The following is a 13,800-nucleotide window of genomic DNA, read 5'->3' as shown; positions in this document are numbered from 1 at the left end:
GCTGTCTGTAAGGTGTTGCTAAAGATATCATCTCCCTCTCTCTTCCCTGAATGGATGGCTCCTTAGACTTGACTTTTCTTTGAAAGACGATGAAAAGCGCAACCAGATCATCCTGGACCTGGCGGTGTACAGGTAAAGACGCCTTATCATGCGTATTCAATGGCATTTCTGTCTGCTTTCAGTCTCGGGTGCGATCTCTTGAGCTGTGAAACATTTTGAAATGAAACTTGGTTTGATATAAACCAGCACCTGCCCCTCCCCTGGCACTTCCACTGCCCCCTCTCCCCGTCCCTGCTTTTTGACTTTTACCTGACAAACTAAATTGACTTGTATTTTAAAAAATTTGTGACAAGGCAAGAACTTTGTTTTGTTTGTTTTTTCCTTTCCTCCTTTCTTATATCTCCAGCCCCTAAAACAGCGCCTGGCACCTGGTGGGAACTCCATAAGGACAAGAATGAATGAATGAATGAATGAATGAATGAATGAATACTGATGATGGGAGTCAATGAACATTTATACACATGAATTATAATGAAGGTCCTTCTCTTTTTTTTTTTTTTAATACAAGTTTATTGATTCCAGAGAGAGGAAGGGAGAGATAGAAACATCAGTGATGAGAGAGAATCCTTGATCGGCTGCCCCCTGCAGGACCCCTGCTGGGAACTGAGCCCACAAGTTGGGCATGTGCCCCAACCGGGAATCAAACTGCTATCTCCTGGATCTTAGGTTGATGCTCAACCGCTGAGCCATGTTGGCCGGGCATTCTTTCTCTTTTTAAGGGCTGTTTTACATAATCAGCACTGTTTTATTTAATCTCTCATAAGTCAGTGAAGTGGGAGGGATGATTATCCTGGAATTATCCATGAGGGGGTAAATATTCAGACAGTGAGTCTTGTCAGAGTAAACACAGTAACTGGAGAAGCCAGAACATGAACCTCCAGGCCTAATTCCAACTTTGTTCTTTAACTGTGGTAAACCACATAACTTAAAATTTATCACTTCAACCATTTCAAGTGTACAACTCAGTGAAATTTAATAAACATACAATGTTGTACAACCATTGCCACTACCTACTTCCAGGAAATTTTGATCACCCTGAAAGGAAGCCCCGTACCCATTAAGCAGTCACTCCTCGCTTCCCCTTTCCCCTGACAACCCATAATCTGCTTTCTGTCTCTGTAGATTTGCCTACTCTGGATATTTCATATAAATTGAATCACATGTAGCCTGTGCATCTGGCTTCTTTCACTCAGTGTAATGTCTTTAAGGGCTTACTTAGGTAGCCCCTGTCAGAATTTCCTCCCTTTCCATGGCCAAATAATACTCCACTGTATGGATATACCGCTTTCTGGCCAGTCACCGATCGCTGGGCATTTGGGTGGTTTCATGGCGGCCTGCCCTTGCCTGTTGTGAATCGGGCCCAGCTCCTGGCGTGACCCCTCCCTGCTCGCACAGAGCTGCCTGTCCCACAGGCCCGGGCTCTGCCCCGCCCGCCTGGCCCCGCCTCGAAGGAGCGCTCGGCTCTTCTCCGGCTGCCTCTGTGTGCTCTGCTCCTCCAGCCCCGCAGGCACCCTTTCAGTTGTCTTTCGGTTAGACATTCCCTGTCACCTTTTTCGGGCCTTTCCATTTTTAGGCCTTATTCCTGGGGTTTAATGACTATGTGATCTTTTTTCTTTTTAGCTCTGTTAACTGCTTCACCTTCGTCTCCGAAGGAAAACTTGCCTCATCTCTGTGCTCGTACATTTTCAAAGACTAGTAATATTTCTCCTGTCTCCATAGTAAAACCCTTCCCTTCCCATGATTCTGTCTAAACTGATTACACTGAAGTTTCATGTTATCTTCATCCGCACGTGGCTGCACACGGGAGGGGAAGTTCCTTCCTTCATTCGTGTATGCTTCCTGCCTTCATTCAGCAGATATCTATAGAATACCTACTGGGTGCCAGGCCCTGGGAGACTGTAACTGGCCTGTTCTCAACACAGGCACTGCTCTCCTGTAGCTTACGGCCCAGTAGGGGAGACAGAGAGTCAGCAGGTAGGCACATGATACGTCATCACAGAGGGAGAAGAGGGCCCCGCAGGAGAGGGACAGAGCTCAGGGACAGGAGGAATGGTGTGTGTAGCTTCCTGGCTGGAGGTATAGTCAGGGGAAGTCAGCAATGTGCGCACTGGAAACCCCAGGATGAGCAGCAGGGAGCTCTGCACAGAACGGGCGGGAGGCTGCGGCAGAGCAAAGCGGCGCGTGCAGAGACCCTGTCGCTGGGACAGGCAAGCGCACCTGAGCCCCAGAGAGAACATGCCGGCCGTTCCGGAGGTAGATACTGAACGTGAAGTTCTAGGAGCCCGTGATTCTACTTTTCATTATCATGATTTTTATTAAATAAGAGAAAATGATGCTTTGTAAGCGCTAATTATGTACGAGGCACCAGGCATGTGTCCCCGCAGCTATTTGGTGACAGGCACTGTCGGCACCCCCATTTTACAGGTGAGGAAGCCGAGGCGCAGAGCGGTTAAGGCAGGAGGCGCGGCGCCCTCCCTCCCAGGCCTGTGTGACTGCAGCCTGTGCCTGGAACCCCGGTGTTACCTGCCTGCCTGAATACTTCTGGTTTTTGAATCATCACTGCATTTTTTAATGTTCACAAGCAGTATTTTAAAATGTATGAATATAGTGATTTGTCTGAAGACGCGAGGTGAAGTCTTCATCCATCACTTGTTCGGGAAGTCGAGGACACTTGCCACCTGATCCCGGGGTCGCTGCCGCAGACAGAGGCTTCGCTCGCTCAGCAGGCGGTGCCTTCCAGGGAGGAGCAGAGCCCTGGGGGGATGGTCTCGGGGCAGCTGCAGAGCGGAGCGGGGCGGAGAGCAGCTAAGGAAGCTGGGCCTGGGTTGCAGCCCCCACGCAGAGTCCAGTCAGCATTCCTGGCTATTCACGTCTTAGGGGCTTAAAATAAAATATTCATGAAAGAACAGGCAAGCTGTTTTTGCAAACCTCACATTCCAGGCCTCCGATATTTTTGGGTTAGGGGCAATCAATGCCAAGTGTACTTGTGGGTCTAAAAATGAAATTGCTGATATATTGAATTTTCTTTGATCTGAGGATTAAATCGAGGCTAATTTTTTAAGACCTGTTTAGCATGGAAATTTTAAGCTCTCCCATTTAAAATGGTCCCATAAGTGTGGGTTTATATTTGTAAATTCATTTGCAAACTTAATGTTTTTGAAAACTCACAAGATTAAGTATGTTTACTATGTTGAATTCTCAAGGTATATGGATACCTCTTTAATCAGTGTTGATGTGCAGCCAACTTACGTGCGAGTAATGGTCAAGGGGAAGGTAAGTGTGACGCTGTAGACTGTTAAATTTCAAGAGCCAAGCCTTAGACTAAGCTAGGCTGCCTGAACATTTTTTAAAGTAATATTAAAATGGGAAAGGAGAAACCCAGTCAGAAAGCTAGTTTTTAGGCACATGACTTTATGCCAGGGGAGCAGCACTCAGCAGGAGTGCTTGCTGATCACCGTGCAGCTTGATAAATTAATATCGTTAACCTGTGTCTATTGTGTTGGAACTTTTCCCAAAGCTGACTTTTATATATGTCGTAGGCTATGCTTGAACTTATATTTAAATACTGTACCTATTTTAAATTTACATTGTCAATGCTTTCATTCATAGTAACTGTAATTTCATAATTTTTGAAATAGTAGTTTTTGCTAATTCTGATCATTCATATGAGGTAGCTTGATGACTTTAAAATGGAAATATGTTGATGTTTTAGGACAGTAATTTTTGTCTACAAATTCTTCATTATCCACGTTAACATAAATGGACCAATGAGTGTTTCATTGTTTGTGATCGATGACTGTTCTTTAGACTATTCATTAAAATAGGTAAAATAGTTCATGCATATCAAGCATAGCCCATATATTGTTTTGTTTCTCGTAAGTGTAAGCACATTTTTAAAAATTGAATGTTGAACCTTGGATTTGTAATGAAAATACCTCGTAAAGTGACTACACTCTGTGTAAGATGCACTTGCTCCCTGTGGCTCTTCCTGTTCATTTCCAGCCCTTCCAGCTTGTCCTTCCTGCAGAAGTCAAACCTGACAGCAGCTCCGCTAAAAGATCTCAGACGACAGGGCATCTGGTAGTCTGCATGCCCAAGGTAGGTGATGTCATTTGCATCAGTTTCAAGTCTGGATGTGTTAGTTCCTGCAGTACTTGACGTGCCTGGGTTAATTATAACTTCTGATCAAGGTTCTTTTGGTTGAGAAAGCCAGAAAATCTACTCCCGCCAGCTCAAGCAGGAGCACAAAGACCTATGAGAACAGAGAACCAGGACTAGGACGTGGCTGGGGCCTAAGGTGACTCGTCCTGCCAGGATTTTAGTCTCTGCAGCCTTCCCTACCTCTACAGACCAGAGTGTGGGTGGAAGTTGACTTTTGTAAATCGCATGGTTCTTCGAGCGTGTGTATTACTGGTGATCAGTACTTTCCTTACCTGTAGCTGAGAGGAGATGTAGTCTGCCTTGGTGTGTGTTTGAATTCCAAATATTGAGCTCTCTAGGTTTGTGACTTTAGGCAAGTTATGAACTTTCCTAGGCCTCTCTGTCCTAATTAATGCTTAAGAGAGATAATACACATAAAATTCATAGTATAGTGAGCACTCAGTAAATATTGCTAGTATTATTTTTCATATTTTTATATATGGACAAGGTCTTATTTTAACTAAAACTCTTTTTTGCCTACTTTTGCGGGGAGAGGTGGTATAGATGTACTTTTACTGTGAATCAGAGAAAAGAGACAAAGGAAGCCTCTCCTGTCACCATGGAATAAAAGTTCCTCTGATTGGTGAAGCCCATTTAGCTGAAGATTCCAAGTCCATAGCTGGACCCTGGACACCTGAACCAACCTCTGACAAAAAGATGGTAGCACTTTGTTTTGTTTCTATTATTTTCTTTTTGGTTACTGTTATCTCAGGCCATGAGCTAGGGTGAGATAGCTTTGCCTCAGCCACTCAGGTCCAAAGGGGAAGAACAGATAAGCCAGTTACAATGGAAGAAGAGAAGAAGGCATCAGGCGTGACTGGGCACAGTGTACACTTGACTCACCAATGAGGTTTCGATGATGATTTAATATCCCTCATTTTCCTATAGCCGGTTTTGCAGCAGATTGATTATGGGTAATCAATTATGTATTTTTATTCTGAGGCAATAAAACAGCAAATACAATTTGTTGTCAAGCAAAAAAATAAACAGAACTGTAAGAATTGCATTGTCCTTGGTGACTGCAACAATTAAGGAAATGCATGCTCATTACAATATCCTATAGGGAAATCGAAGAGATAACTTAATTACCCCAGTACTTTGATATAGACATTTGTATAACACAATGATCAGCAGGTTTTTTGGGGGGTGGTTTGTTTTGTTTTTTGGAAACTTCCATTCTAACTGTAGCTGGTGCTTCCTAAAAGGAAATCAAGACACAACTTGTGTACTGTTGCAGGTGCCAGGCAACTGATCAGAAATCCTGGCTGCCACTGCTGTGAACCTCATAAATAAACACAGCATCTTATTTCCACTGTCCTTTTTGTTCTTATATCTGTAAATTTTTCATGTTAAATACACCTGAAAATTATAAAAATTACATATCCAATAATGTATGTTTTCCCATGTCTTACTGTTATTTTATGTCCCTCAAAAGTGTGTGTTTGTTTTTTTAAGTTTTTCTTTTATACTTGTTACATACTTACGGGTACCACATGCATGGTTTTAGTTCCCATTCTGAGTGAGAATATTCCCCTATAACGTTTTCTTAGAGTTTATGCTTGGCCTTCCGTATGTTTTCTTAAGTGAGGTCAGGCTGAGTTATATGTCCGTAAACAGTCTTACCATCAGCAGCCTGGGATGTTGGGCACCTGATCTCATCACAGGCCAGCTTAACAAGATTGAACTGAAATTTTGCATTCACTGAGGAGCTCACACCAACTCATTAAATTAAACTCCCATCTAGATTCTCAATTGACAAGTTACAGGAACACTCTAAGAATATGCTTCATGATTTCCTTTGGGTGTTCTTTTGGAGTAATTAACTGAGATTAAGGAAGTTGCCATGTGAACTGAAGAGCAAAATATATTTACAGCTCCAGTTGGTGAACACACTGCTCGGTTCTGCTCCATTGAGCACAGAGGTGAAGGTCACATATGAAGGTCAGTGTTATAGACCCTGATTTTAAAAACCACAGTCTCAGGCTCCCTTCCCCTTATTAGTTGGACATCTATTTCTCTGAGTACTTTCTACTCAGATATGCTTGTCCTGTGCCCACCATAAATTCACCTTTAGTCTCTGGTCGATCATTTCAAGTGAGCCTGTCGTAAGGGCTGCTAGGTTGTCCTGTCCCATTCATATGTCTACTCTTTTTTAGTACATGATTTCTCATCCCTAAAACTTCAAGAGCCTCCAAAGTTAATTCCCATGTAGTTCAGTCCCCCTTCCTTCCCCTGTTTGGCCTTACTTCCCAATTTTCTGTGTGGACTGTCTGTGATCCATTCAGACTCTCCAGGTGTGTGTTGGATCCTGTTTCCACTGGCCTCCGACAGTTCCCTGTTCTCTCTACTGCTTCACTGAATTCCCCCTCTGCATCTTACATTAGAAACCATGCTGAATCATCCCCCTTCCTAGAAACAGAACAAAATAAAAACACCCACCTCTATTTATTGCCCTGATCTGCTTCACAGCAAGACTCTTAAAACAGACATTTCTATTTGCCTGCTAGCTCTTTCTCATATCCAGGCCTCTGAAAGTCGGCATGTCTAGTCATTGAATTCCAGGACCCCCTCTGTTCTCTGTCATACCCATTCCCTGCGTGATCTCTTCTAATGGAATGACTTTAAGTAGCATCTCTAGATCTCCATCATCTGCTAATTGCCAGCTACGTATTAGGAGTAGAAGATACTCTGAGGAAAATTTAGGGAGATAGACTACATATTTTAAAAACATCCTAGTGATATCACTGCTTATTAAGATAGTGCGCAATTACTGTCCACTGATCCAGAGGACTGGCTGAGAGGATCTACCATGTTTTCAGTGACTCCCCAGGGGTGAGAAGAGCAGAGTGGAATTTCAGAGGCTGCCGTGGGGGGGGGCCTCCATAAACCTCCCCCACTTTGCGATATGACTCTGAAGGATCGTGACCTAGGAAGGAGGCGAATGAGAACAGCCGATCCTCAGAAGGTCCTGCAGGCTGGCTAAATGGTGCCCAAGCTGGACCTTGAACTCGAATGAAGGTAGACTTAGATGAAAGCACCCGCACATGCCTCACAAAACCCAGTGAACTCCTCTCTAGGAGAGAAAACATCACCGTGGACACAAATTATAGATAGATAGAGATAGATGATAGATAGATGATAGATAGATAGATAGATAGATAGATAGATAGATAGATAGATAGATGATAGATAGATAGACAGACAGATTGATTGGTTGATTGATAGATTTTTTTCAAATAGTATGCAGCACAGAGTTAAGCTAGGCACTCACAGAGACGTGAGTGGGACCCAGCGGAAAGCCAGGCAGTGTTTGGAGCCCGGTTGTACCCGGTTGCGCTCTCCCTCCAGAGAGGCGCCCGGTTATTGCAGGTATTAGACTGTGAGACAGACTGACACCCGCTTTAGGTTGCCGTCTCCGGAAGCAGAACCTGATGTCGCCCTATGAGTAAGGGGGTTGACTTGGTGCGTGAGGGGACGCTGGCCGGGAAGCAGGGAAGGGAGCGGCCCAGAGACAGACTCCTACTGAGCCGGCATCCCAGGGGAGCGATTTCTATGGGACTGGGAGGTGGCGCACCAACCCCTAGACGCTTTGGCTGATGGCTGCTCCCTGTTGTGGGGGTTCGGGGGCTGGTGGAACGCCCCAGCACTCCTGAACTGTTGCTGGCACAGACCGAGCAGGGCAGTGTGAACGGAGGATGTTTCCAGCTGAGACTTTCTCTAGCGGGGTTGTAGAAGGATCTTTTCTTTTCTTACCAAACATCGCTGTCACCCCCGATGCTCGTCCTAACTTGATCAGATGTTTCCAGTTTGAGCTGTGCTGGGAGCCTTGGTGGGACCTGTCCAATGAGATTGCTCTTGACAAGCACAAAAGACTTCGAAGGAAGCATTCTTAGGCTCCTCCTACTTTTGTTTCAGAGTCTCTAACTGTCTTATGTAACTGTCAAGATTGATTTCACATATAAAGATCAGTAATTGCGCCTTTTAAAAATTTCCTCAGACAACTTGGGTGTCTTTGGAATCAAAGCTAGTATTTTTATGTTTCTTATTTCTTTTTGATCAGTTTTCAAAATTTAAATTTTCTTTGCTGCCATGTATGTATTTATTTGAGATAGAATATACTTCAGAAATGTTTGACTTATGTAGGATTTTTTATCTGTTCAAAGATTTTTATCTGTTCAAAGATTTTCATCTATTCAAAGATCTTTTTAAAAAAAAATCTTCATTGATTTCAGAGAGAAGTGGGGAGAGGGAGAGAGAGAGAAACACCAATGATGAGAGAATCATTGATCAGCTGCCTCCTGCACGCCCCCGACTGGGGATCGAGCTCAGCATGTGCCCTGATGGGGGGTCAAACCTCGATCTCCTGGATCCTAGGTTGATGCTCAACAGCTGAACCATGCCGATGGGCTATTCAAAGATTTTTATGTATATAAATGGAGCCTCTAATGTCAGAGGAAAATAAAAATGTCTTATTGACTCTAAAGTTTTATATTAATAATATTCTTGTATGGGAATCTGAACTTTGTATATTCAAATGTTCAATACCAGAATTATGAATAATTAACTGATCAATATAAACACCAGAGATACATTAGAAGGTGGACAATTACAAGTGGCCCCGTGCCTCTGGACTGCTGCAAGGACCGTTAGAAAGTAGCCGTCTGTTTCAGCAGCAGGGCTGGGCCTCATTGCTGAGGGCTGCGCACCCAGTAACTGGCTTTCTCCCCCACCCTCCAAATCAGATCACTCCCTTATGTCAAGGAAGGCTGGTATCTAATGGACTTAGGAAGCTTGGAAGTTTTGTGAAGACAATAGTGTGGAGACATTTTTAGAAACTATCTCTGAGGCGCAGTGAAGATGTTAAACATGCGCACAGAAGCAAGATGGTGATGCACCGTAAATAAATCTGTGGAGGTTATTAATACCAGACGGGGGACTATTTAGCATGTTTGGGTTGTTACAACATGCAAGTAGGTGCTAGAACTCAGAAATAGAACACTGTTCTGAAAAATTATGAAAAACTTTAGACAATGAATGAATTATTAATCAATTAAAATATTTGTTCAATTCATCAAAGATTTATTAAGAACTCAGCATGAAGAAAGCACTCTGAGAGTTACTGTGAAGAGAGCAATAAATGACATGGGTCTTCTTGGGCCTGCTTTGTCTTTCCCTGTTGACTCCACTGAGCTTCGTCCACACAGACCCAGACCTGCCCTTGCCCAGCTTCTAAGTCCCAGTTTCAAACAGGCTCAGACTCCTGTTAAGTAGCTACTCTTCCCTTCTGCTTAAACTTGAAATTATGCTATTGTCTCAGAAACAAGTGTCATAGTTGTAACTGCTGGCGTCTTCTTACTGCAAAGGACTCCAGCACCTGTTGTGCCAAGTCCAAGTCCATGTCCCTTAAAATGAAGTCTCCCAAGATCTGACCCCTGCGTGGTTCTTCAGCCTTATTTCCAGCTGTTATCTGCCTAATATCTGGTGATAGTTTATGTAGTCATTTGGCTTCCTGTGTTTGTTCCTGCTTTTCTCTCTCCCTGAAATGTCCTCTGTCCCCTGCATAACTTCCATCTTCTGGCAAATTCCTACCAATTCTTTAAAGTTCGTATGAAACCTCGCACCCTACATTAAGCCTTCTCTGATCCTTGTTTGCCATGCCATCCAGGATGTATCCCTCCCTTGGGCTTCCGTAATAGTCTACCCGTATACCTACCAATTGCACTTTATTCAGTGTATTTTAATTGCTTATGTCTTTATCCCTCATGTGATAAACTGATCATTGTTAATCTATCATACCGTATCTACCAGGTATGCCTGCGCTTGGCACAGAATAGATGCTCAGTAAGTAGTTCTTGGAGCAGGATTAATGGAGCTAATAGTTGCAACTATGATACAAAGAGAAAGAGAAATTTACTGATTTTCATGAATACTGTTGTTTAAGAAGCTAAGATAGATTTGCAGGAAACAGTTAAAAGGTTGATTGTTTTGTATTTTTTTATTAACAAATACTTCTGATTATATTCCATTTTCTTTGCCCAGTTGCTCTCTTACTTTGCCACTAGCAAGTCTTCACCTGAAATGGAGTGATGGTTGCCTGTCATTCAACTTCACAAACGTCGCCCTGAAGTTCAGCCGTTTGAAATCACTGCTTTGTGGGTCAAGAATAGTCAGATATTGGCAATTTCCGTGGTTCAACCTAAATATAAGGATGAAAAGCCATGTCTCTCTCCCTCACATGTGTTTGCTGTCTTTTCACACAGCTCACATAGCTGGGTTTCTTGTATTGGTCACTTTTATAGTTGGGAAAGCAGCCACGTACATTTTGCTAAAGTGAGTAGAGATTGCCCCTTGCAGCGTGCTGCCCCAGGGAGTCATGAGACCCCCTCCCAGGTACTGTTTAAGCAAAGGCCTGATGTCATCGGTCAGGACTGCGCCTTCTGTAGGAAAGGGGACTCCATTCCTACCTCCATGCTCACCCCAGTCAACTGCATGACTCTGTAAGAGTTAAAGGAACGTTTAACATCATGAAAACATTAATCTGTACCTTTGTGCCTGTCCCACAATCGAGTTTTCAAGTCCGTAGTTGCTTACATTTCCCTCTATGGATTCAGGAAACCATTAGTCCCATGTTACCTAATTCATTACACATATCTTGGCTCTTTCAGCGTTTCCATTAGTCATCCCTGAACATGCGTAGCACAAATGAACAAGACGCTTGATGTTAATGAGCAGCGTTTCCTAGAGGGGGAGCAGCCCTGTGACACGCGTACAGCAGGAAACCACGGTCAGGGCTTCAGTGCCCGAGCCCTCTGAGCCCGTGGTCCTCTGCTTGGGAGAATGGTCTCCTACCAGAAGAGTTTTACCTGCTGTTTATATGAATGTTGGTGTTAGCATTTTTTGTACTGCTGATTTCTCAGTCCCTTCTAACTTTTAAGCTTAAAAGAACCTTTGCAACTAACTGAGCTGAAAATAGCTTTTAAAAATAAGAAACACATTTAGATTCTGGTGCACAGCAAATTCTCTGTGAAGAAAAGTTCCAAATTTGTGATTCTATTTGCATTTCCATAAGTACAGAGAATCTTTGTCTGAGCTTATTATGTGGCAAATAACAGTGTTAGAAATGGGTGTTTTAAGACTAATTATGCATATGCTCCCATTCTTGTTGGTGCATTTACAATACGAAGCAATACAAAACTTGTACTTTGGGCTCAAGAGCTCTTTTTTCTTAAAGTTGATATATTTTTTTCTATAATATCTACTTTTATTACATAGCTTTATAATTTACTTAATCTTACCAACTTTAAGAAGAAATTCAATTTATATATATATTTTAATTACTTTGTATTGAATTTATTAGGGTGACACTGGTTAGCAAAATTATACAGATTTCAGGTGCACAATTGTACAACACATCATCTGTACACTGTATTGTGTTCACCGCCCCAAGTCCAGTCTCCGTGCATTGCCATTTATCCCCCCTTTACCTCCTCCATCTCCCCCACCCCTCTTCCCCCAGCAATCACCACACTGTTGTCCACGTCTATGAATTTTTCCTTTTTTTTCCGTTTTGCTTTATCCCTCCACCCCCCCACCCCCACCCCACACCTCCAACAGCTGTCAGCCTGCTCTCTATGAGTCTGTCTTTATTTTGCTTTTTAGTTTATTTTATTAGATTCCACATATGAGTGAAATCATATGGTACTTGTCTTTCTCTACCTGGCTTATTTCACTTAGCACAGTGCTTTCCAGGTCCATTCATCCTGTGGCAAAGGGTAAGATTTCCTTCTTTTTTATAGCCAAGTAGTTTTCCATGGTGTAAATGTCCCACAGCTATTTTATCCGCTCATCTACTGATGGGCACTTGGGCTGCTTCCAGATCTTGGCTATTGGAAGTAATGCTGCAATACATTTTCACTAACATTGGCCTCATTAATATAATTAAAATATTTATAACCTACCATGGTAACATCTAAAAATATAACATTGCTGGCTAGCAAGAAATTCATGGAAAACAATAAAATCATGGCAGGAAATATACTTTGGAACATCACAAGCAAACACTTTAGAATTAGCCTCCTCTCAAATAAACTGCATTGAGTGATAATAAAAACCTCTCTTGGATGAGGTTTTCCACGAGCCACTGGCTTTAACTGTTCTGTAAACATTGCATTGGTGGCCTTGGTTGCTGAATCTTCTGTAGTATTCTTCTACAAGCCTTTGTTATACAGACTGTCCCTCTTTTTTTTTTTTTCTTTTTTTTGGTAAATATATCTTTATTGATTTCAGAGAGAGGAAGGGAGAGAGAGAGAAACATCAATGATGAGAGAGTCATTGATCGGGTGCCTCCTGCACGCCCCCAACTGAGGATCGAGCCCCCAACTGGGCATGTGCCCTGACCGGGAATCGAACCCGGATCTCCTGGATCCTAGGTCGACGCTCAGCCGCTGAGCCACGCCCGGCTGGGCTGTCCCTCTTGTAAAACATTTCTGAGCAAATTCCTCAGACTTCAAGTTCCGTGTCTTTAGCATGTACAGTGCTCACACTTCTTTTCCTCTGGAGTCGCAGCAAGAGTATGGCCATCGCATAAAGCATTGGTGACGCTTAAAGGCATTTCCCCAATAGGCTGCTTAATACATATATTGAAAAGGTGGTGTAAGCAGATCTTTTTTCTGCATTGCACCTAGGCCTTCCCGTGAGGCCTATGGAGAGGGAAAAGCAAGCTCATGTCCATGTTCTTCTGTGTAAGGGAGCAGAAACAAGCCGTACAGACACTGACTGAGGTGGGGTTTTTTAACCCTCACCCGAGGATATTTTTTTCCATTGCTTTTCAGAGAGAGTAAGAGAGAGAGAGAGAGAAACATCGATGTGAGAGAGACATGTCTATTGGTTGCCTCCTACACATACCCCGACTGGGACAGGGATCGAGCCTGCAACCTAGGTCTGTGCCCTTGGCCAGAATTGAACCCCGCACCCTTCAATCCGAGGGCCGATGCTCTAACCACGGAGCCAAACTGGCTAGGGCTACACAACCTGAATTTTTACAAAATACCATAGAAAAATATACAACTGTACTCGCTAAAAAAAACCCTGAGCACTCACCTCCCTGAGTTTGATGCTATAGCCCCCCAGACCAGGACTCATTCATTCATTTGTTCATTCATCATTCATTTCATGAGGCATACAGGTGCTGAACGTGGGCTAGGCTGTCTGAGGTTCTGAACTGTACAACATGCAACCAAGAATCACTGGTCAAATGGGAAATATTAAATTGACTAAGTGTCCAGCACTTCCGTGGGAAGGTCTAGTAGAGATTGGATGGGAGAATCTCTGTAGAATTGAGACTAAATGGGGCTCCAAACTTCCTTCCCAAACACGGGCAGGGAGTCCTGCATGCTTGCCTGAGCCAGCAGGGGGGAGCAGGGGCGGTGGCTGGGCCTTCAGAGTCCAAGCCTAGTCTTTCTCCTTCCTGGTTGCATGGATCTGACCACTGCTGGGCAACACATCAAGTCTCAGGCAGAACAGAGAAGGGCGGCAGGTGCC

At 43.5% G+C, this 13,800-nt stretch overlaps 1 protein-coding gene across 1 annotated transcript in view; it reads left to right on the top strand.

Moving 5' to 3' along the window:
• DNAAF11 (dynein axonemal assembly factor 11) overlaps positions 1–13,800 on the top strand; it is a 50,579-nt gene that overhangs the window by 29,520 nt on the left and 7,259 nt on the right. The window contains exons 8-10 of the mRNA XM_087825496.1: positions 67–132; positions 3,264–3,333; positions 4,063–4,158. Coding sequence (XP_087681622.1) covers positions 67–132; positions 3,264–3,333; positions 4,063–4,158 — 232 coding nt within the window. The remainder of the gene's footprint in view (positions 1–66; positions 133–3,263; positions 3,334–4,062; positions 4,159–13,800) is intronic.

This window comes from Miniopterus natalensis, chromosome 16, assembly GCF_054644295.1.
Source record: "Miniopterus natalensis isolate mMinNat1 chromosome 16, mMinNat1.hap1, whole genome shotgun sequence".
Classification (NCBI taxonomy): domain Eukaryota; kingdom Metazoa; phylum Chordata; class Mammalia; order Chiroptera; family Miniopteridae; genus Miniopterus; species Miniopterus natalensis.
The sequence above is the reverse complement of the archived record's forward strand: the minus strand, read 5'-3'. Positions and strand labels throughout refer to the sequence as shown.